Source organism: Embiotoca jacksoni, unplaced genomic scaffold (genome assembly GCF_022577435.1).
Source record: "Embiotoca jacksoni isolate LCO1_2020_lvr unplaced genomic scaffold, fEmbJac1.0.p SCAF_14, whole genome shotgun sequence".
Lineage (NCBI taxonomy): Eukaryota > Metazoa > Chordata > Actinopteri > Embiotocidae > Embiotoca > Embiotoca jacksoni.
The window spans coordinates 6,652,962-6,676,263 of NW_027185274.1; the positions used below are offsets into that span (position 1 = coordinate 6,652,962).

The 23,302-nt window shown below is 41.7% G+C and overlaps 1 protein-coding gene across 1 annotated transcript in view; it reads right to left on the reverse strand.

The window, feature by feature from the left end:
• Nucleotides 1-1,679: 1,679 nt before the first annotated feature.
• clmpb (CXADR like membrane protein b) overlaps nucleotides 1,680-23,302 on the reverse strand; it is a 70,908-nt gene continuing 49,285 nt past the window's right edge. Inside the window, exons 2-7 of the mRNA XM_069147679.1 lie at nucleotides 23,098-23,249; nucleotides 16,210-16,414; nucleotides 13,139-13,306; nucleotides 11,670-11,792; nucleotides 11,019-11,160; nucleotides 1,680-7,178 (exon numbers count right to left, since the gene is read on the reverse strand). Coding sequence (XP_069003780.1) covers nucleotides 6,842-7,178; nucleotides 11,019-11,160; nucleotides 11,670-11,792; nucleotides 13,139-13,306; nucleotides 16,210-16,414; nucleotides 23,098-23,249 — 1,127 coding nt within the window. The 3' untranslated portion in view covers nucleotides 1,680-6,841. The remainder of the gene's footprint in view (nucleotides 7,179-11,018; nucleotides 11,161-11,669; nucleotides 11,793-13,138; nucleotides 13,307-16,209; nucleotides 16,415-23,097; nucleotides 23,250-23,302) is intronic.

Below are 23,302 nucleotides of genomic sequence, written 5' to 3' on the forward strand. Positions count from 1 at the left end.
TTTAAGATAAAAAAGTAAATATAAATGAAAATAATATCACTTGTCTTCTTTCCACTGTCTTTCATCTGTCTACCTACATTACATTTCACATAGTTCCAATGAAGTTTCATAGCAAACACTCTAAATGCTTGTTTGATGCGAGTTTGGGTTATTTTACCTTTATATCATGAAATGTGCCTCCGGTAAAACCTCTGTGTTTATTTACCAAATGTAATGGAGATGTGTGCGTGGTGTGTGAATAACATTTATCATGTGTAACACTGGAAGTTGACTTTTCGGATGATCCAATGTGTAACCAAGTGGCGTCAACGTAGCGTATGCATCCTTTGATAAGTGAGGGAGTGAGGGAGTGTGTGTGCGTGCGTGGGCGTGCGAGTGAGATGGGTTTATGACAGTGTCATCACACATGGCTAATCATGTGGAACAATGGGCACAGAGGCATGGAACAGGGGGTGGAGAAATGTGATCTGGCCTTGAAAATTTGATCCTGCTTAATATGGATGCCGTGTTTTGAAAAGATGTAAATTTAGCAAGCAGTCTGCAGCCAACTTCTCTACAAACAGATGTCAGCGAACACTCTGGTAATTGTATTATCCCCCATGGCTTGTTCACGTGCTTTTACTGAGAGCATGATTCCCACTTTTGGGACTTCAAGTCACTTTTGTGTGCATCCTTGAAACAGAAATAAAGTCACCCCTGTCTCCTTAGCCAGTGTTGACACAGCCTCTCCATCTTGGCAGTTCAATAGATTGTCAACATGAGAAGAACTTTTCAGAGGGAAGAGATGAATGTCTGTCAATAGGGGGTTGACAGGTCAATAGGTGTCGCTGACCTTGTTGCCACGGGCCTGAGTGTCACGTTGAGACAGGGGGAAGGAGAGGAGGGAGCTCCCTTCATCCTCAGCTAATGAGATGCTTTGGAGCACGATGGGTTCAGAATGAATATACAGAACAGTATGTCAATTTTTGCAACTAGATAAAGAAATATAAAAGTGTACTTTAAACAATGGATTTGTTACAGAAGTGAACATAGTGTCCTAGGATGCACCTGTTCTCCAGGTGTGTCTGGTGAAAACATTCCTCAGGCTTCTCTATTTTTGGGCACGTGTGCATGACATTCATCCTCCATCTGAGTTGATCGATACCCTGCACACAATGTTAAATAAGTAGTACAAATCACAGCAGACCATTTTTCAAAGCTTTCAGAGTCATTAAACTTCCTTAAAATTGGTAATCCATCACATTGAACATTTACTGTAGTTGTTATTTTCAATGAGCATCCAGCTACTATTGAACAAAAAACTCTACTTCTTTGAGATAGGATTTTTAGAAAACTTGTGAGTCAGCTCTTGAGCAGTAACCTGTTTCATGCAAACATAATGCTCAGATAACATCCGTGTTTGCTTATTTTTTTGCCTTCCAGGTTTGATTTTTCTGACAAGTAGGTCATGAATCTAATTCTTTTTGGCATCTGTCAAATCAGCCACCTCACATGAAGCGACTATTACGTGAATCCATACACTATACAGTACCGTACACAGTAATGAATATGAATGGAGTTTATTTTCAGCATTTTGTCTCTGACCACGCCAACGAGACTGATGATAATAAATCCACATCTGAGCAGAACATGTGACGTCTATGTCAGTCAAAATCCAAATCAAGATGCCTCAAGATCAATTAAGTTGTCATTGAATATTTTATTTGCAAATGAAAGAGTAATAACTCAGAAGTCGTAAAAATATACATTTTTTTTCACTTGTGGTATTTACATGGATTGTTTTCATCAAACGAACAAACGGAAAAAATTCGATACTGTTTTACAAAACCAAAGAGAAGCCACGTCAGAGAAACGGATGAGAGTAAAAGAAAAACAAACGTGTCTTACATTTCCGTTTAGTAACACCGCGCTGAGCGTGTCTCCCCCTGACATCAAAGCAATGCAGTCAAGAGAAACAGCCAACCACACAGATCCCACACAGGCCGGTGATGAGCAGAGCACACGAAAAAGTGCAAAGTACATGGATGAAAATTTCAAAATAAAAAAGACAAAAATAAAGCTTCATAAAATTTTTCTGTGGATATATTTACAATTTTTGATTTTCTTTCTTTTTTTTGTCTTTTTGTAATTTTTTTGTAATTTTTTTTTTATCTGATTACAGTTATGTTACATCAAAGCAAAGCATTCCCGTTCATCTGCTCAATCTCCTATGACATGCAGGTACCTTTCTCGTTTTCGTTCCTTCTCGAGGTTAAATTTAGCCCCATCCATCTCCTCCTTTCAAAGTAATAATACATCACATTCCCTTATACTGACATAGAAGGCCAAGCCACAAAGTCGGAGCATCACTTTGCCCTGCTCCACAGCTTTAATCAGAAATAAAAACAGCTTAAAAGAACATAAAACATTGTGGCTACATGAGAGTTGTACTCCTATCATATAACGCAGGATAACCATTAATGATTTTACTGCACCTTCGAGTGTTGATAATAAGACAATATATAGTGCTGATGGATACTGTTTTAAAGGATGATAGTGAATGTGCTGCTGACACTCTGAGGTGTGTTAAGACTTTTTCCTCCTCCACTGTACCGAACTGACAAAAGTGCTTTAAAATTCATTCGCTGGAAAGAGCACAAGTTTGTCGGGTCACAAAGCTGCACACACGAGAGGAGAGATGCAACGCGAGGGCTCATAAACTGGGGAATCTGCCACCTGAGACTTGCAGATGCGGGAAAGCAAATCAAAAAGCTTGGGAGGAATTTAACAGCTGGAAGACTTGCATCCCATCCTCTACCTCCACTGCTACTTTCATCTGTGGTGGAGGGAATTTCAATGGCAAGAGCCTACAGCCCTGGCTCGGAATCAATCCTGTTATACCTCTCCTGATTCCCAGCACTACTCTCACACATTCCCATAAAAAAAAGTCTTCAGGCATATGCAATCCAGATTGCTAAGATGCATAACAGTGTCTGTTTTTCGGAGTGTAAATGTGTCTGCATGTGGGTCATTTCTTCCAGTAGCTGTTGTGTCCGTGTGTGTGTGTGTGTGTGTGTGTGTGTGTGTGTGTGTGTGTGTGTGTGTATGTGTGTGTGCAGATGTCCCCTGGGTAATGCAGTGTAGAGTGTTCCATTCTGTGCTGCATTTTGTATCCTGCTTCCATCAGTCAGTCGTAATACATCCAGACATTCGATCCATCAAATTGATTCTGAAGGAGCAGAAATAACAAGGATAGCTGGTTGGGCTTTTGTTTGTGCAAACTGTGTGTGTGTGTGTGTGTGTGTGTGTGTGTGTGTGTGTGTGTGTGTGTGTGTGTGTGTGTGTGTGTGTGTGTGTGTGTGTGTGTGTGTGTATGTGTGTGTGAGGGCGTGCATGTGCGCATGTGCAACTGTGAACGTACACAAAGCACACACCTATGTTTTTGTGTGCACCTCACAATGAGGCATGTGCACCTGTTTATGTGTGTGTGTGTACATACACAACTTGTACCTGTTTGTATAATGTGTGTGTGTGCCTTGAGATGCCATCAGTGCACCCAGGGCCAAGTGCATTCTATGTTAAGAGACATCACGAGCGAAGGAGAGAGCAAACAAGTGGCCTCCAGAGCTGATGATAGTTATGAATTATGGACGTGCTTTGTCTCAAGACGCCAACCCCAAAAGCAAAAACATGGCTGTTGCCTGTGAAGCCAAGTTCAATAGGCATATAAGTCTGTGGAAACTAAAATAAACACTGCCAGTCTGCAGTCATATCAATTTAGACAGAGGTTACTTTGCCTGACTGGATCCTTCTCACTCACTGAATGGGTAACATGAGAATGTGTGGGTGTGGCCCAAGGGCTTATACTGAATTTACATGCACACACCCACACATGTACACTCACACACATTCATAAGCATGCAAGCATGCATGCACTCAAGCACACACACACAGACACACACACAGACACACACACAGACACACACACACACACACACACACACACACACACACACACACACACAAACACACACATAGTAGCTTCCCTGGTCAAATATGAACTGCTGTCTCTAGTTGAATATAAAAGGCATTTTTTTTTTCCCTCTAAACTTCCCTTACTGTTGAGTCACGTGTGGAAATCCCACGTGTGAAGTCAAACCACGTGCTTTTCAGACAGATGCTGCTTTTCAAAACGCTTTCTTACAAGAGAGCTTTTACTCTGGTGTGGGAATTCAGACGTGTGAGTGAAACAAGACAGAAGCCCCGCGAAGGGCCCGGAGAGAAGAACAATGTTCATTATGAGCCAGTGTTGGTACATACTGCTCAAATAATTCACCGCTCTTCAAAGCAGTCGAGGAGCTTCAGTTGTAAAGCTTGTCCTAAGAGTAAAGGTCATGGGCTCACTAAAATAAAAACATTAGACCCTGATATGTGTTTTGCACAACTTGAAATTTTAGCTCAGCGGTTTCTCAAAAATATTCATCATGAGTTGACGATACTGGCAGATCTGATGAAAATTAGTTTTCAAGACACTGAGCACAGATGAAGGGGAAATTGTAACACAGTGGTGGTGTTCGAGGTGTTACAGGGATCAATAAAATCCGTGCATCTGATCTCCGGATGATATCCTGTGATTTAGTTTTTTTGTACTCCACACTTGCACCTTCCATTACATATAATAATATTTCTTTTACAGGAAGTTGAAAGATAGAAATGTCAAAGGAGGCATCACATGGTTAATTGGAACACAGCATGCGTCTCAAAAACATGGGGTTTAAAATCCACTCTGGGTTTCCCACTTGACTCTCTTGTAAGGCGGAAATCTCCCCTCACATACCCATATTTATTAAATTAATTGACATCATGTGCGTATATCTATCTGTATGTACAATATAAAACAAGACTGATTACAGAATGTACAGTACATTGTCTCCGTGGCATGGGATTGCTTTCCCACCATGGATAATTCACTCTGCTTGGCGCTCCCTAGGCTGCGTCTGTTATTACTAGGGGCAAGTTTGTGAAGTTGTACCTCTCAGTATTCGCCGCTGTTGACCCTCAAAGCTGGATGTGAACAGAGACTTAACCACTGGTGTGCTGAAGATAAGGACAAAGAAAGAAACCATCAAAGAGAAAAGGGGATTGCAAAGGCACACTAGATAGGCTACTTGTCCTATTTTTTCAGCTACTTTCAATCAAACTGCACTGGGTCTGTCTGAGGAGACAACAAAAGGGGGGACTGGCTGATAGCACAGCTCGACCAATGACCGAGCAGCAGCCGGTGATTCAGCGAGACAGCAATCGAGTGCCACACCATTGTTATGGATCCAAGGAGAATACTGACAATGATACCATACACACCCTGTACAGCTGAAGTCTCCAGAATTCTTGCTCCCCCTTCATTCAAACGTAGCATTTGTAAAAGTGAACGTCAAGGTCAATTCTTTGTGCCGTAGCTTGAGTGTTGATTTAGTACCTTACGGGAGGCTGAAAATAACGGGATCCACCATCTTTGTACATCACACATTCATGGTGACAGATTTTGGTTTCAGTTCAGAAATGTATCAGGCAAACAAAAGAGCTTTTAAAAACAAAACATTAATATTAATAATAATAATAATAATAATAATAATAATAATAATAATAATAATAATAATAACCCATCATAGGGATTGGTGGCACTTCTTCATATGGATAAATGGACACATGGCTGTCTGTCACCCTTTACAACCTGCTCAGAGACACAGGAGAACAGAAGAAAAACAAGTCCAGCTGGTCTAATAGACGCTTATCCCCTATATTTAAAGTACTTCTATAGGCCTAATAAATACTATTTAATTATTCAGGGAGGATATTCAGTACCAGAAAAGGATGTCCAGAGACAGGATGTAGCAGGAGAGGGCGTGGCGCGGTGAACAACTCCATTGATTGGACTCCACTGTCAATGCTACATCCCTGTACCTGAAGTTTCCCCTGCTGATTGGTAAAGCAGATGAGCTGTCTGTGATCCAGCTGAGTCAGTGTCAGGGACCGCTGTGGTTCCTTGTGGCTTCCCTGTGAGAGCGCGGAAGACCGAGAGCACTGAGGCAGATGATGCACATGCCGCGGACCGTGTCTGTCCACATGGATGGGCACAATCGGCCCGGCCCACGGGAAGCAAAAGGGGGTTTTGTGGTTTCAGAGCAGGTGCTGGAAGCAGCGAGTCGGAGGTGCAGGGTGACATGGATCAGAGTCACCCTACGCCCCTGTCCTCCAAGAGAAAAAACAAACAAACAGGGGATGTCACACTCTTGAAATTTCTTCCTCCTCGTCTCTGTCCTGCTTGTATTCATCTCCTGATGCTCAACAGCAGTATGACTCCATCGATACCAGGCTCACAGTTTGGATTTACTGTATTATCCAGCCTTTACTGTTGCCCCCTCTCAATCCTCTTCTTTACTTCATGCCTAAACATTTGATTTGATTGATAAATAAAAGCTCTACTTGGGCGCTTCTTCCACCTCACTGCACATGGTGCCTCTCGGTGTCTTCCAAAGCCAAAAGAAGGAACTCAGAAAAGAAGTTCTGCCTTTAGCCGTGAGACACAAACAGTGTTGCACCTCGGGCCTCTGCCTTTTCTTGTGTTTTGTTGTTTTATGTAATTCAGTAGGGGGCAAGCATGTCTTATTTTCCCTTTTTAAGTATGCATTCATGAAAAGTACTTTTGGGGCTTATAGTATTGATTCTTTTAATTACATCCTTTTTACTAGTTGCATTTCTTTGTTTATGGAAGAGTCTTAGTCTTTGGGAGGGGGCTGGGGGGCTTGGGTGGGGAGGGGGGGGGGGTCTCACATGGCTGCAGGAGGGGGCTTGGCTTTCAGTCCTACACAGTCTGAAAGGCCTTGGTCTGGGCGGGGACCATGAGGGTTGGGGGTGTGGGTCCAGACATGTTCCTGGGGTTGTATTTGGGAGTGGTGGGGGGCTCAGGGGTCTTCGGGGGCACCACTGAGGTGTAGGCTGGGGGGGACTGGGGGAAGCCTGGAGGCTGTCCGTTTTCCTTGAGAGCTGCCACGGCGGGTGGACGAGGGCGGTGGCCGCGCTGGGCGCTGTTGTGCACCATGGACTGGGTGGAGGAGGCACCGGAGCGTGAGCTGCCGGAGCGGGATGAGGACAGGGAGTTGGGCTTCACTAGCTTGGCCTTGGGAGCCTCCGCATCCTCTCTGCGGTAGGAAAACACACACAGAGCAAACAGTGATGACAAAGGTCCATTTATTTATTTCACATCAGCTGCACCTCTGAGAGGACCCACTCACACAACCACACAATGAACAGCAGCGCACAGCAGTATTTGTATTCCCTAATACTATTCTAAGGCCTTAGACACATGGGATTAGTATTATGTGGGGGCCTCATGTTATTCATGAGATACCCCACAGCCCCTGAGTTTTGTGAAACACATTTGCATGGAATAATGAAATCTGCTGAAATCACTAGTTCCCTCGATACAATTGTTGAAAGAAAATAAAGTTTTTGCTGAGAACACAATGAAAACTTTATAATTCTACTTTTGCATCCGTTTTTAATGACAGGAGACATTTTTTTTTCACAGAGCACAGAAGAATAGAAACTGCTTGGCAAAAGCATCTAAAAGGAGTTTGTCTGACCGTAGCATTAATCACTAGCCTGGTTTTTACCAGAACCAAGTTCACTGCATGAATAGATCGGGTCAGGCTGTGCTCTATTGGGGATTGTCTCCAGTCGTTGCATCCTAATGGACGTAGACCTCAAACTATTGGAGAAGCTTTTAACCAATCAGCATTTACCATCATATGATGCAAATTGTACAGCAAAAGTCTACCACCGCCGCCATTGTTAAACGACATTTAGAAACAAACGCCTGACTTCAGCATCATCACACTAAGGCCACCCCCGCTCTTCGGAGTGGTTGAGCAAAGCTTAATGTGAACAGAGTTTCCGGAATATAATCACAGCAGTGAAAACGGAAGCTGTGAGCAGAAGTGTAGTGCTATTTGTGGAAGTACCGACGCACACACGCACGCACATACGAGTGCACACATGCGCGTGCACGTTGTTTAGTTGTTGCTGTTTCTGAGGTTTTGTAACCACTGCACTTATTTATGTACATCGCTTTAATTTAACAGACAAACAAAATAACCATGCTATTTATCAGCTGCTGTTCTGGAGTACTCATCTAAAGTGATTGTCTGACTTCAATCACAACAGGTTTCTGCAAATGTTTGACATTAAAAGCCTTGTTAAGAAAGGAAGGGTTTCGGTCTACTGAATACAGGAAGTGCTGGGTTCGTATTAATGCGTAATGTAGCAACATCAACAGGGCGGATCAAAACGAGGCTTTGAGTTGACATCGTGAATCAGTGAATACACCTAAATGTCCATATGACAACTTTGACTATTCCATTGATTTTTATTGGCTCTCTGATTTGATCCTTTAGCACTTAAAAAAACGGAATTAATTGTGAACATGGTATTTTGTCATTTCGGGTGGAGCCAGGCTGATTAGTCACCAAAAACTGAAGTAATTGTATATAATATATATAGATATATACTGTACTGTATATACTGTGCATTTTATATTTTATATTTGTATTTATCTTTTTTACTGCTATTTTTACTGCTATTTTATTGTTTTTCTATTGTTCTATTATTATCTTATTGCTTCTGTATGCTGCTGTAGCAAAAAAAATTCCCCTCGGGGATTAATAAAGTAACTACCTAACCTAACCTAACCTAACCTAATTTATGCTGTGATTGTTACTTGTATTGGTATCAGAATTACAGAGAATAGAAATAGAAATAGAAACATCTCATCTGTGCCCTTCCAGCTACACTGTATCTTGTCAGGTGCACCAAAGGCGGTTCCACAACTCTTGAAAAACCAGAAGTGGTAGGATTTAAATCTAACCCCAAGAGATGTGCGTCACCAGCGGCTGGTCTAGCAGAGCACATTAGTGGAAAGGCTCAGAGTCCTAACATGGTATGAAAACAGAAAACACTTCAACACATCTACATTATTTAGTCAAAGCTGTCCCTCAACCGCGCTGCATTATTCACTGTTACATCAGTAAATATGCACCTACACCCACTTCAGTCTCTTGCAAAAAATTAAAATGTAGTTGCTTTTACATGTGTCATTAGATGTCCACAGATCCACCGATACATACAGGTTTAAGAGGAAGGAATAAACACTAGGGGTTCTGTCAGCTCCACACACACACACACTCACACACACACACACACACACACACACACACACACACACACACACACACACACACACACACACACATCGAAATACTAGGCTGATGTGAAAAGAGTGCTCTTAAAAGAAAATTGATGCACAATTACATTTGCAGTTATTTGTATTTTTAGACACACACAAACACATCCACATACGCAGGAACGACAGGTAAACCCAGAGAACCTCCAGGCATAAAGGGCGGCTGCTCTGTCAGTTAGCATTGGACTTGCTTAGCTGCAGTTTAGAACCGTTTCAGCTGGATTGCTGCTTCACACACAGGTTAACACACAACCAAGCATGTGTTAAGAGGAACCGCGGCCAAACTGAATGTACTAAGTTTCCCTGTTTCTGTTTCCCTTTACTAACTTTTTAAATTTAAGCATTTCTAAAAAAAACTTCATTGAAATAATATGTATGTCAAATTATATCTACTCCCCAATGTCAATTATTATTGGCCTATACAATTTTCACAATTAAAATATCTGATCCTCAATCAGTGTGAGATCATACTGGTGGGAAGTAGAAGTGCCGATCGGGCCCCAGATGGCTGAGGTGGGCTATACAAGGGGCGATCAAAAGGTTCTGAGACAGCTCCTGTTGTGCATGAATGCAGCGCAGCACCGAGATGTGAACGGAGCAGCAGGAAGCAATTACTTTCACGAGTAAGTATGCCAAGTTATGTTGCTTGACCAATATCACAGGAGTTACACACATTTTTGACACATTTTTGTGACCATTAGTCCAGGTGCATCTGCGATTTCATTGTGGACCAGAAACTTGAGCAGAGAGGGCACAACAAATTTTGGGCCAAACTTTTGGAGAACAGAAAGATGTCACAGGGAGTGACACTTGAGGGCAAGACATGTGTATTTTGCGCTCTGTGAGCAGGCATGTTGTCATGCTGGAAAACCAAATTGCCATCGCGCAACAGTTCAGGTCGTTTGCACTGAATTTTTTTTTCCCTCAGCTGCCTCAGTAGAGTTAGTGTTGACAGTCTCACCCTGGGGGATGAAATCATGGTGCACAACCCCGCGAAAGTCAGAGAAAACCCAACTAGTTGCTCCTGACTTCATGTCCTTTTTCAGTCCTAGAAAGTGATGTTTTGCCACTCTTGACATGTAAATGTCACAGAAATCACCTCGCCCAGCTCAATACTTCATCGCCATCAGCCTTCTGAAGCATTTCAAGGTTTGACACAAAAGTTGATGTTGGCTTTGCTCAAGTCTACAGTGAAATCGCAGATGCAACCAGAAAATTGTAAACTTTTTTTTTTTTTTTTAACTCAGGTAGTTGATCAAGTGAATACTTACTTGTGAAGGTTATAGCTTCCCTCTGCTCCGTGCACGTCATGGTGCTGAGCTGCTATGCGTGCAACAAAACTTTCTGATTGCACCTCATATTTGTATGTAACAAGGAAAATATCCCACATCTTAAATGCATCCAGATGTACAAAAAAAACTATTAGTAGTTCGACTATATTTATAAAAACTGTGGGAACACATGAAACAGTATTGAAGGTTGAGAACAATACGAGACCAAAGACTAACTGATTACTATGAGGAAGCAAACGTTTGTGCTCATTTAAAAATGTAAACTGCAGCTAAGCTAACAGGACAACAGACATAGAGACAGACACATGGAACAAACTCACGCACATACACATGGACACGCAACAAAAAAACGGAACTCTCGGTCCAATGCATCCAAACGGCTTTCAGTGTGTTACATTTATAATGGTGAAAAAGTGAAACAATCATAGAAGAAAAGAGGATGAATAAACCTGATCTCATTTGGAGTCTCCTCCTCCTCGTACTTCTTTTTCTCTTTCTTCCGGAAGACGAGCCAGATGATTAATATGACAATGAGGACACCGAGGGATATTCCCACCACCGCGCCCGCTACCATCCCTACATCCCTCACATCTGTGAACGAGAGAGGAGAAAGTGATGGAGAGATAGAGTCACTCACTGTCTCTGGTCACATATTATTCATAGTTTTCCATCTTAAACTCACAAATCCTCATCCTCCCTCCCCCGTTTACACGAGAAACACTCTTTACTCCTGTGCCACAAATTCAATTTAACTTTAGGGATGGAAAACCGTTTCTGCTGAGCTACTGGATGTGTCGTTTTCTCGACACATGACCTTAACCGTCCTGGGCCTCTCAGGAAATGTATTAGTATGACAGTGAAACACGACTGCTGGAGCAGGGGTGCTGACCAGTTGCCACTGGTTTAAGTTTAGTGCAGTCTAGTGTTGAAGCACCCACGGGAGGATGAGGAGGGTGAAAGGAGGTAGTTAGAAATGCATGGGGGGGGGCTATAAATTTGCTTCCAGGTGCAGTTTGAAACAATAACCATCAATCAGTGTGGCAGTTTGGTGTGAGTCGAGTGCTGTGAGGTTGACGTCCCCCTTTCCTCCCAAAACTTACGCTGCATTGTGACCTCAATGGTGCAGTTTTCCTCTCCCACGTCATTGCTGGCCGTGCACCTGTAGACGCCTGTGCTGTCCATGGTGAGGTTCCTCAGGGTCACCATCTCTGGGTTCTTCAGATCTGGGGAATAAAAACGGTTCATTATTTTTACGAATGATTATTTGTGCACAAGTCTCTGCTGTTCATTGTTCATGCATTCCTACATGTTTACAACCCTCAATGTCGATTATATTCAAAGGACATGAGAGACAGCTGACATATATTGCGACCGTAGAGAGAGTGGGAGAGGACGAAGAAGCGAGAGGAAGACAGAGAGACATTGATGGAGTGTTTATTTTAGAGCGAGGCCCATCACACTCAGGAGGACTTGAGGAGAGGAGCAGGAGCGTGTCTGACGGAGCGATGGAGCCCCACAGCCCCACGGGACATTTAGTCATCCCTACCAATGACAACCATGTGATATTACCTTTCACCAGACCCATAAATAATGGCTGCTGACGTTGTGTGTTATCGGCCAATGAAAACTAATTAGACTGAACAGGTGTTGTTTGGAGGATGTCATTAATTTGAAGGTTTTGGTCTGGACATGGATGCCGGTTGAACACTGGTGGAAAAGCGGAGACAGAGGGGTTGGCACCCTGAGGGTGTTTCTGCTGGTTTGGAGAATACACAGCAGGGAAAACCGCCCTTCCATTAGCTTTTCTGCCTTTAAACTGCCTATTTGGAGGCAGATATGCCTGGTTAAGATCCAAGACGAATGCCAGAATCCACACTGTGTGAGTGAAATTTGCTTCAGGGCTGCTATGAAGCCAGTGTTTCAGGCCTGTCGTCAGTGCTGCCAATCCAGTTCTGTGTATTACATTTGAATTTCTCCACTTTACACACAATCAAAGAAAGCACTCACACTGACTTCATGCATGCAGGTATAATTCACTAGAGCCAGGCTGACATTTCAATTTCACAGATATATTCATCAGATCACAGTATCGGGCGAGATCTTTGTGTTTATATAAGTCATCCCAACAGAGTACCACTGCAAATCACAAGGCTGTGCTCTGTTTGATTCTTTGGGGAAAATATGATGTTTCGTGGTCCTGGGCTTATTGCTCAAATTTGGAGAGAGTGTAAAGATAACAGAGGCATGCAGAATCAACTGGGACAATCAGAGCCCGTTTAAGTGCCCTTGAGCAAACCGTTGTAACTGATAATGACTCTGTGGAAGTAGATCAGGGATCAGCAGGAGGAGAATCTAGGCATAGTTAAGTCAGAGGTTTGCAAATATACAAATGTAAAGATGGAGGAGGTGAAGGAATGGGGGTGCGCTCAGCAAAACGCTTCATCCGACAAATGCAGCTAATAAAAAATATAAAAGGCACGAGTAGGAAAGTGAATCTTCACAGCATTTCTCTGCAGAGGGATTGAATGGTGAATCAGTATGTCAGTGCAGTGCCAATTATTTCTCTTACCTATCAGTGCCAGGTTTGGCAGTTTGCCCAGACTCTTGCCTTTGTCCAGCACTCGCTCCCACTTGTAGCTAATGGGGTCGGAACCATCGCTGGATTTACAGCTCAGCTTGACATCGCTGCCCTCCAGGAGCTTACCGTCCATCCAGCACCGCGGCTTGGAAGGCTTGACTATGCGGACACAAAAGAGTCAGAAACGGTTGAATACAAATGAGCGACAAATGAGGAAACTTTATCTTATCAGAATATTTAGTGTGTAGTATCCACAGTTTTGCATTCAATTTGGAGGATTTAGATGCTGGCTTTTTCCTTCTTGTGACATAATAATAATGGAGAAAAGTAATGGAATGCACAAACGGGGACGGAGATACATTTATCTTACACACTGATAAAATAGTAAATATGTACATAAAAAGTGTTCATCTAAATGCAAATGACTCATAAATGTGGCATATTTTGAAAGCTTTAATTTTAATTTGTGAATATTGTGTCTTCATCAGTCGTCATCAAGTAGCCAAAGATTAATCTGTGACATGAAAGCAGGCTTTGTTACTAAAAATAAAAGAGAGACTCACTGCACTGGACCTGAGGTCTGTGTGAATCACATAGAAATACAGCAACATTTGCTCATTTTGCAATGTAATTGCTCTTATTAAATACAGATTTAAAACTGTATTTAACAGTTTTAAAGCTCAAACAAATACTCTACAGCTCATAAACTCAATCCTGATAAGCTGAATTATGGTTTGCAATGGCTTTTCTCTTCAAATAGAAAATGTATGAGTTCAAAATAAAACACGACATAAAATGCAGATCACAGATATAAAAGTAATAATAAAAGAGTATATATGCCTTGTTAAGTTGCATAAAGTTGAAATATTTTACATGCATTGTAAACTTTATTAGAAATTGTCTGTCTCTATCAGTTTCTGGTGTCATTTGCAAGTGTTAATAAAGGATAGGTTAATGTAGCTTGCTTGTTCTCATGCACGCGCACGCACGCATGCACAACACACACACACACACACACACACACACACACACACACACACACACACACACACACACACACACACACACAGTTCCATAGGGAAGATCAGTGTGACCCCAAAGCTGGCTGTGAAGGCTTGTGGTAATATGTTCTCCACAGGTCAGAGGTTCTTGTCATAGTCCAGCAGCTGGAGGCGTCGTAGAGTATAGCAGAGCCCTGTGCAGATGCTCTGTTTAGATACATGCTGAAAGGCACTGCCACAAGAGCAGGAAAATAGCACATTGTTTTCTCCATTGCAAGTGACATATTTTTAGATCAGTGGTGGGCTAAATTTAAATATCTATTTTTGTGTTTTTATCATGCGGTCATGTTAGCAGTGTTGACTTTCATCTATTCGACTTTTGCTGCTTGTCAGTAAAGTGTCAGTAGAAATAAGTGTGGAAGGCTAACATGCAGTGAGTTAATAGTAGCCAGTACTTAAAGCCAGATAGTATTATGTGCATTTCTCCCTTTGTTTGTGTGACCTTACTTCTCTCCATACCCTGCTCTCAGAGGCAGAGTGTATTCCGCTCACACCCTGGAAGGAGTATAATGAGAGGAGCTGATCGCGGAGCACTGACACTTCGTCTGTGCATCTCTCAGCTCTGTCGGGGTCAGTTAGGCCTAACTGCAGCAGTAGGAGTTGGAGTGTACGCAGTAACCTCAGCAAAGTAAAAGCCAACACACAAACATTCAACATATACACACTTTAAACGCACTCGAGTCATAAATCTGCACACGCAAATCCACACACTCTGTGGCGAGCACAGCGCACACATCCAGGCATGAACGTGCGAGCTTACACATAAACATAAACAACCACTGGAGGCACGCACAAACTCTGGCACACACACAAATACAGTCGCACACTCTCTCATGCTAAGCCAGCTACCAGCTCAGCTGCCAAGCTATTATCTTAGCGCGGGGAGCGGGAGAAAAATGCAAATGTTCGTCTCTCTCAAAATCGAAAGTGTCACCGCAAAGCTGAGGGCAATTTGTAAAAATCGAGGCACTAACTCACTGAAATGTCTTTATGGAAGAGAGAAGGGAGTGAGAGCGAGCGAGAGGATTAACAGACTGTTCCATTAGAAAACCAATAACCGCGGGTTGAGCTAATCTCCCATGATGTTTTAATAAATCGCCTGCTTTTCTGACATTGAGAACGATCTTGCTCCTCCCGCTGGACTTTGTGGCTGGATTTAGTGGTGGAGCTTCTCCCCTTTTGCCGCCCGTCCTTTAAAGTTGTTGAGCTATTTGTGATATGCAGGCAGAGACACATATTACCACTGAGCTAGTTGTAAAGCTGAGCCATTTATAGCCATCTGTATATTGGGCAAATGAGGAAAACAAAAAAAGTGAAAAAGATGCCCATAAAACGTACAATGACTTTGTTGTGGCTTGTGAGGCCGAAAGAGGCTTTTCTCTAGTTGCAAGTCTGACTTGTACAAATAATATTTCTAAGGAGCTTATCTGTAGTTATATTGATGGCAGCTGAGTTTTTTTCATTCTCGAATGCTAAATTTATTTGATTACCCAACGTACAGCGGACCTAGAGAAAGGCCTGCTCTCTGTTCCCTCATAGATCTCAGAGAGGACAGAAATGTATGACTACTTAACTTGATATTTGTCTGTGTAACTCAGTCCCTAACTTAATCAATCAGTTTTGTGCTTTTCCAAGCCCAGTTGCATGTTTCTGGTCTCACCTCATCAAGAAACCAATCCAAACGAACCCAAACAGCATGAGTGAAATCAAATCACACTGTCTGAATCAAATTGAATCATTAGATCAGTCAGCATGACGGAGGAAATGTGCCAGGCTAATGATCCAGTGATTAGGTCTGTGTGTGAGTGTTATGTGTGTGAGCGGCTGTATGTGTGTGTGTGTGTATTTTTCATGTACAAATGGGTTTCCTCATAACTTGATGGCATGCGCACGGACGTGCACGCGCTTGTGCACCTGTGTGTTTACAACCTGCGTGCACGTGTGTGTGTGTGTGTGTGTGTGTGTGTGTGTGTGTATTACAGTGGATCTGAAAACACTCACCCAGCACAATCAGGTTGACCTGGCTCCAGTGGTACTTTCCCCCAGTCTTGACTTTACAGTAGTACTCCCCAGAGTCAGTCAGCAGCAGGTCACTGATCAACAGGGAGGCGTCTCCTTCCAGGTACTCCCCTGCAAAGGACAGACGGCTGGCCTCGCTGCCTGTCGCCTCATTGGTGTACACCTGGCCCCCGAAGAAGGTAATAATCTGTGGACATAGAGGAAGACATAAACAAAGATCTATTTCAGACCTTGTGAGACAGACAGAGGCCGATGTTTAGCAGGAGCGTAGGCAGACATCTGAATATCAGCTCCAGCTGCCTTATGCACAGTCTTCCCGCTTCCTCTTAACTTGCTTTCTCTTCCTTTTAACAGAATTCTCCAATTTCTTTTTGGACCTGGTACTTTATTTTTAACCGCTGGCGTTGTCAGTATTCATCTAATTAATGCAACCAATCCCCCAAATAAGATTAACATCACTTAACTGCAAGTTTGGTGAACTTAATGTTCATGTCTCAACAGTAATACCCTTGATACATTTTACTGGTCGACTGCCATCAAGATTTAGAGTTACATAACTCTAATGATGGAGAATACACAGCTAACGCACATCCACGTCTTCCCTCTCTGAGTGCACAGTCTTGGGAAAAACAGACTACCAGCACTCTTGGGGAACATTGTTAACAATCACTTTTTAATTAACGTTGGGTAAATAATATTTCAGAAATGAATGCATTTGCTGGAATGCCAGTATCAGTGTTCATTTAGCTGATAATCTGCGAGTGCTGTTATCTCCTTCTGGTCTTTCTACAAGCGGAGCCGTCAAATTGACCAAAAACAAAAATCTATTTTGGTGCTGAGATAAAAGATTAATGTACTCACACTGGCACTGATGTGATGTTAGCACCAACTAACAGGCCACACAACTTCCCAAACGTCTCACACTCAACACAGGCCAAAGTACATGATAACACACACTATATTTTCAGACTATGAATAAATAATACTTCACTTCGTCCTATTTTACTTCTTGCTGGGAAATTATGTTTCATCTTTTGTTTTTATTAAGCAGTGTATCTACTGGAAAGATTTGAATGAGCATTAGGTCATGTTAGATTTTGGTCAGATTTGGATCCAGTAGCGCCACAACGTTGTCAGTTTAAAGGACTTTTTAGTGCACAGCTCCTGAACTGAGAATAGAGCATTAATTTAATGAATCTTCAAATATCAAATATTTTTAGTCACGATGGAATACGGTTGTCTCTGAATGATAAAGTGCATAACGTGCCCCACCCATTGAGTATATTATGCCATCGTCATGCCTGTTTATATATACACAGTAAGCATGTTAGTTGGCTGGCTGCTACAAAATCGAATAATCTAACTCTATTGTTCTGACTGCGTACATATCTGTACAAATGGGAAAAATAAAATTATCGGTCAATTAATTAAAAAAATTACCGACAAAGGTATGAAAGAATGTATATATATAGGATCACTTACAAGGCCTGGTTGAGTCAGCAGCACTGTCTATAATATAATATACCTGGTGGCAGTAATAGAATTATCAGATTCTAATCAAATGAAGTACATTGAAATCATGAATCAATGCTAATAAGAGCAGGACTATTAATATGCAGTTATATACTGTATGTGCATGGGCATCGATAAAAAAACATATGCATAAATGTGTTTATAAACAGTATATGTGTATATATATATATATATATATATATATATATATATATATATATGCTGTATATGAATATGAATACATACATACAAATCAGCATCACAAAATAGATACAATATACAACACAAAATAAACAATGACCAGATGAAGTGTATCCCAAACAGAACCAGGCTAGCACATGAAAAACTATTTTCTACTGTTACTATTTGACAACATTTTTTTTTATCATCCTTATTTTTAGCGCAGGATTCATTGATGTTTGCAAAGACTGTGTCTTCAAAGGGAAAAAAAAAAATCATTTGATTTGCAATTTCACTGTGGTCCTGTAACACCTGTAAACCTGTACCGGAAAGCTTTCATTTTTCTCTGCTCTGCCTCTTTATGTCTTTGCTTATTTCTGTCCTTTATGTGTGTCTTTGCCTCTCTCTCTCTCTTTCGCTCAGTCCACACACACAAACACAAACAAACACAGCTGTCACAGTGGCCTATTACTCAAGGCAAGTGAGAGCCTGCAGATGGGGACTGCTAAATGCTGGTGCCACAGCGCATCAGTGCCTAAGAAACAGGGGCACCTGCTGCGAACACAGGTGACGACTGGCCATTTGCACACACATATCACATATACGCAGACCTATACACATAGACTAGGTCCTAAGTAAACATGTAACACGCCGTGAATGCAAACAGTCATACATTACTGTGCCAAAGCTACAGGCACAAAGTGACACGGGCCTGGCACCTAAACAAAGTGGTGCATATTTTAAAGGCACCTGCCGGTGGGCACACTTCTGCTGCCTTCCTGAACTCTGGACATTTATTACTCACAGATGTGTGAGCCCAGACTGCACCACATGTGTATGTGTATTTATGCTTCTGGTTATGTCTGGGTGTATTCTGAACACATGCTTATGAGACTGATAGAGGAATTGGGAAAGTGTCTGTGAGACTGAGGAATTTAAGGAGACTTTAGTAAAACCACCACAGGCTGTTAACTCAGTTTGCAATTCAAATGAGTTGGTTTGTTTATTCAGTTAAAATTAAAAATACTATATGGAGAAATTTTGGCTTCTCTGATAACAAAAAAATAAAACCGAATCTGAACTTTGCCTGTACTGTAAGCATATGGCAACAATATCAGTGTAATTATGTGAATTATATTCATAGAAGAACACACATGATCATTACTATGATCAAGGAGGGATTGCTGAGGATCATTAGAACCAGATTCCACCAAGAGAATTGTTAACATTCAAGTTTTGCTTTTCAAACTTTTACCCATAAATAACTGAGTTAATGTAGCTGAAGAAAAAAAAAATATACATCAGACTGTTATTCCACTCTACTATTGATGAATATTTATCAGCTCTGTGCGTGACAATTGTCATCGTAATAAATGTCAATATTATGTTCTAAATTGTGTGCTGGAAGGACAGCAATTACGCACTGCCACGCAACAGCAAAGAGTATGCCTCAACTAATATGGCACCACTGCAGCTGGAAGTTTCTCACAGGGTGATAATAGGTAGAAAGTTAATACATTCTGCAATAAGAAGGCTTCTTTTCATTGTTGACAATGATGTCCTTCCAGATCAGTCACGGATGTTGCTATAGTAACATAAAGTATTTTGAATAACCACTGTATATTTAGAGTTCAAAATTGGCACAGTGAAAACAAGTTTTTACGCCTTTATGTCGATGACACCTTTATGTTTTCAGCTCATCCATCCCATTCTTATGAAAGCCATATCCCTGGAGGTCCTCAAGGAAATTTCTTCGAATGCAGCAACAACTTTCACCTTGGACTCAAGGTTGAACTGATTAGATTCTAGTAGCCCAAGGTCATTGGATCATTGTGACCTCACAAAATACATTTGTGGCCATATCTCAAGAATTCATACTAATTATGACAAAATTTCCCACAAATTTCGAAAAGGATAAAATAGGATAATGAAATGATAATGCTATCATATATATAGGTCAAAGGTCAACTTCACTGTGACATCTTAGTGTTCTGTAAATACAGTTTTCTGGCCATTATTCACTAAAACCAAAACTGAGGAACAGAAGAGGAAATTGTGATCATATTTCACATTTGTTCGGATACTGAATTGGTGACACTGATCTTTGGTAACCACCTTGAAACTGGTGATTGTGTCGATCGATGTTTATGAATTTGTATCTTTTTTGCAGTAACATCCACACTTGAAGCTTTGTCTGCTGTCAGTCAGCTATTTTGGCCAAGCATGGGTCAAAAAAGGAATTTTCCTGTTGTTTGTTTCCCTTAATGAATTTACACACGAATACAGTGGCCATTGAGCAGAACAAGAAAAAACAAAAAAGCTTAAGAAATTCAATTCAAATCAATTTTATTGACATTGTACATATTCCTAAAAAAAGCATTTGATATCTCCTCATTGCATGCATTATATGAATCTGGACGGACAAGCATAAACTGCAACTTGACTGTGAAGGCACACAACCGCGAGGCACTTCATGTAGATTAATTTGTGCCCCTCTGATGCCCCATCTCTTGCCCCTCTGTGTCCTTAACACATGTAGCCTGTACATTTGCTAACAGAGGCTAAATGTTGACAAGATGCTCTTCCCTTCTCAACATGGCCTTCCAGCAGAACAAAAGAATGATTTATTCATTCAGCTACAGGCATATTCTCTTTCCTAATCAAATTTTCAGACATTTGATTTTAATTAATGGTGCCTTCAATGTTATCTTCCCGTTAAATATTCATCGCAATGTGGCAGCCCCCCTCTGAATCATCAAAGCGTAAGACACTTGTTTTCCCTTTTCTTTCTTTCCTAGCCTCTCTGTTTCCTTTCCACACTCTACTATTCTTTCCTCTCTCGCAGCGTTACACTTCTTTGTGCCAACCGATGCACCAGTGCACGCACAAACGGCTTCCAAAGAGAAAGGAAATCTCTTCCTTCCAACAGAGAGCTGGTGAGATTTTACGCTCTGTTTGTTATCTGATACTATGTTCAATTTGGGCGAAGAAAGGCAATGATTCAAAACCAGTGAAACGACACCAAAATGTCATCAGAGGCTTTAAGACACAAAACCTAGTTAGACCATTTATAGACTTTAGGACAGAGTGGTGCTGCTGGTTGTAGCTGGAAGATATGAAGAAGCTACAATCAGCTACAACCTATTGATTTCATTTGTGTCATTTTGCAAACACAGCAGAATGTTTGATATAAATCATCTATAAATCACCATTGTTTAGGTGTATATATGTATATATTCATTTCTATGCTGCAAATATATCTATTTATGTTTTATATGTCTATTTATGTTTTATATGTCTATTTATGTCTGTCTGTTTTGTTTTTTTTGGACGCTGAGAGCGAAGCTACAACCGCAGTCAAATTCCTTGTATCTCTTAACATACCTGGCCAATAAAGTGATTCTGATTCTGACCTATTTGGAATAAAAGGTTTTGTCTGAACCTGTTTTTAAAAAACGAAGCTGTCTTTTTCTTACATCGTAGTTGAACCTTGAACTTCATTGGGTAAAAATGAGCACAACCTGATAACAAGCATAAATCTACACTTTAGAACAATGAACATGTTTTTTTATTCCATGAGCCAGCAATTTGGAAACTTGTGTCTGCACAGGTTCAGCTAAAGAAACAGATGCACTCCCATTTGAATCAATCCAGCTGTCTACACTGACGGCATAAAAGCTGGCATGTTATTCCTTCGATATGCCTGTAAGTTTGAGCAGCAGTATATTTGCATTGTATGCCTGCAACTACAGTGACTCTGAGTGCTTCCAGACGCAGGTGACTTAAAGCTCAGTACTGTGACTAAACGCATGCTGTGGAGACCATGGTTGTATAAAAGGCACAAGATACCGCATTAAAGTTCTACCAGCTGAGCCAGGTGTCTTCCTGTTGGCTCCTCACACACATTCAGGATTAAATAAAAATAATCATATCAAATTCTCGAAGTGATCATATTTGGACGAGCTGGGGAGGAGTGAGCGGTGGATCTGACTCGATCTGATTGGGAACCCGTCCCTGTCACTGAAACAGACATGCCCCCCCCCCCCCAGAAAAACATCTTTGTGAGGCATATTTTCTACATAATGATGATATTATTTTTAAATGGACCACCAGAAAACTAATAAGAAGGAGGAACTTTAACTAACAACAGAAAAATTACTTGACCTCATATTTCATGAGACAAGTTGAATGGGAGTCTTTTTTAGAGGCAACTTCTGGTGGTATTGCAGTTTATGGCCTCATTTTTCAGCCCCGGAAGCTACGTCCACTTTTATATACAGTTTATATTCGCCACAGCCCAGTGAGCGCCGTTGCTGAGGGCTCGGTGTAGACACAAACAGAGCACCAAAGCTTCTGCTGCTCTGCAAACGCCTTCTGTGTAGACACGGTGCCAGGCCTGACAGCGCAGCGGGGTGTTGCTGAAGTAGTAGACCCCAGCTTTCGAGACAACCTGGGGTCTTTGCTGTGGTCGATTTAAGGAGAAACACAGCAGTAACGCTACTCCAACTGCAAGATAGCATTAGCTTGAGTTAGCAATTTCTAGGAGCATTCCAGCTCTTCAGGCTACAGTGCTAATTACATATGCTACCGAGCTGACAGCCACGTCAGTTTGCAAGTGATGAAAACTTAATGAGGACTGTTTTTCATGTCTAGTTGTTATTGTGTTTATGCCTTGGGTGTTAGGAAAAGTTAAAAGTAAAGGGTCCAAGGTTACAAATAGAAAAAAGGAGTTGGGGAACATTCTGCCGCACGATTGTTCCTTTGTGAACGCCACTAAAACTTGAAGTGCCACCATAACTTTGGGCATTGAGTTAATGTGCAACTATTATGGCTCCTGTTGGAAATCAATCAGCGCGACCCAAATGGGGGGAAGATAGGGGATAGATAACGTGTGTGTGTGTGTGTGTGTGCGTATATAGAGGAGAGAAGGAGGCAAAGGGGGAAGAAAGATACCTCTGCTGTAATTATAAAATACAGCAGCAGGCAGAGGACTGTGTTTTAGCAGAAATGTTCCATTGTCATTTTGTCTCGGCAACTTCACAGTAACTTCTCTGAGCCAAAGGAACAAGTAATTACATTCCACGTGGAGTTGCAAGTAACGTCTTTCATATATTGATGAACTGCATTACAATGGGAAGACTGGCATAAAACAGGAAGAAAAAATTAATGTCCTCTTACCACTTTCTGTTTGGAATTTGGTTTCTGCAGGAGCCACTCGATGTCGAGAGAGCTGGATGATGGGAACTGGTGGTGGCATGGTAAGGTGGCATTGTCCCCAACGACCTTCTTCATCTCCGTCTGGGCACCCACTGACAGCAGGCTGAATAGAACTGAGGGAGAGAAGAGAGAAAAAAAAAAAAGCAGTGAGGAAGAGGTAGAGACG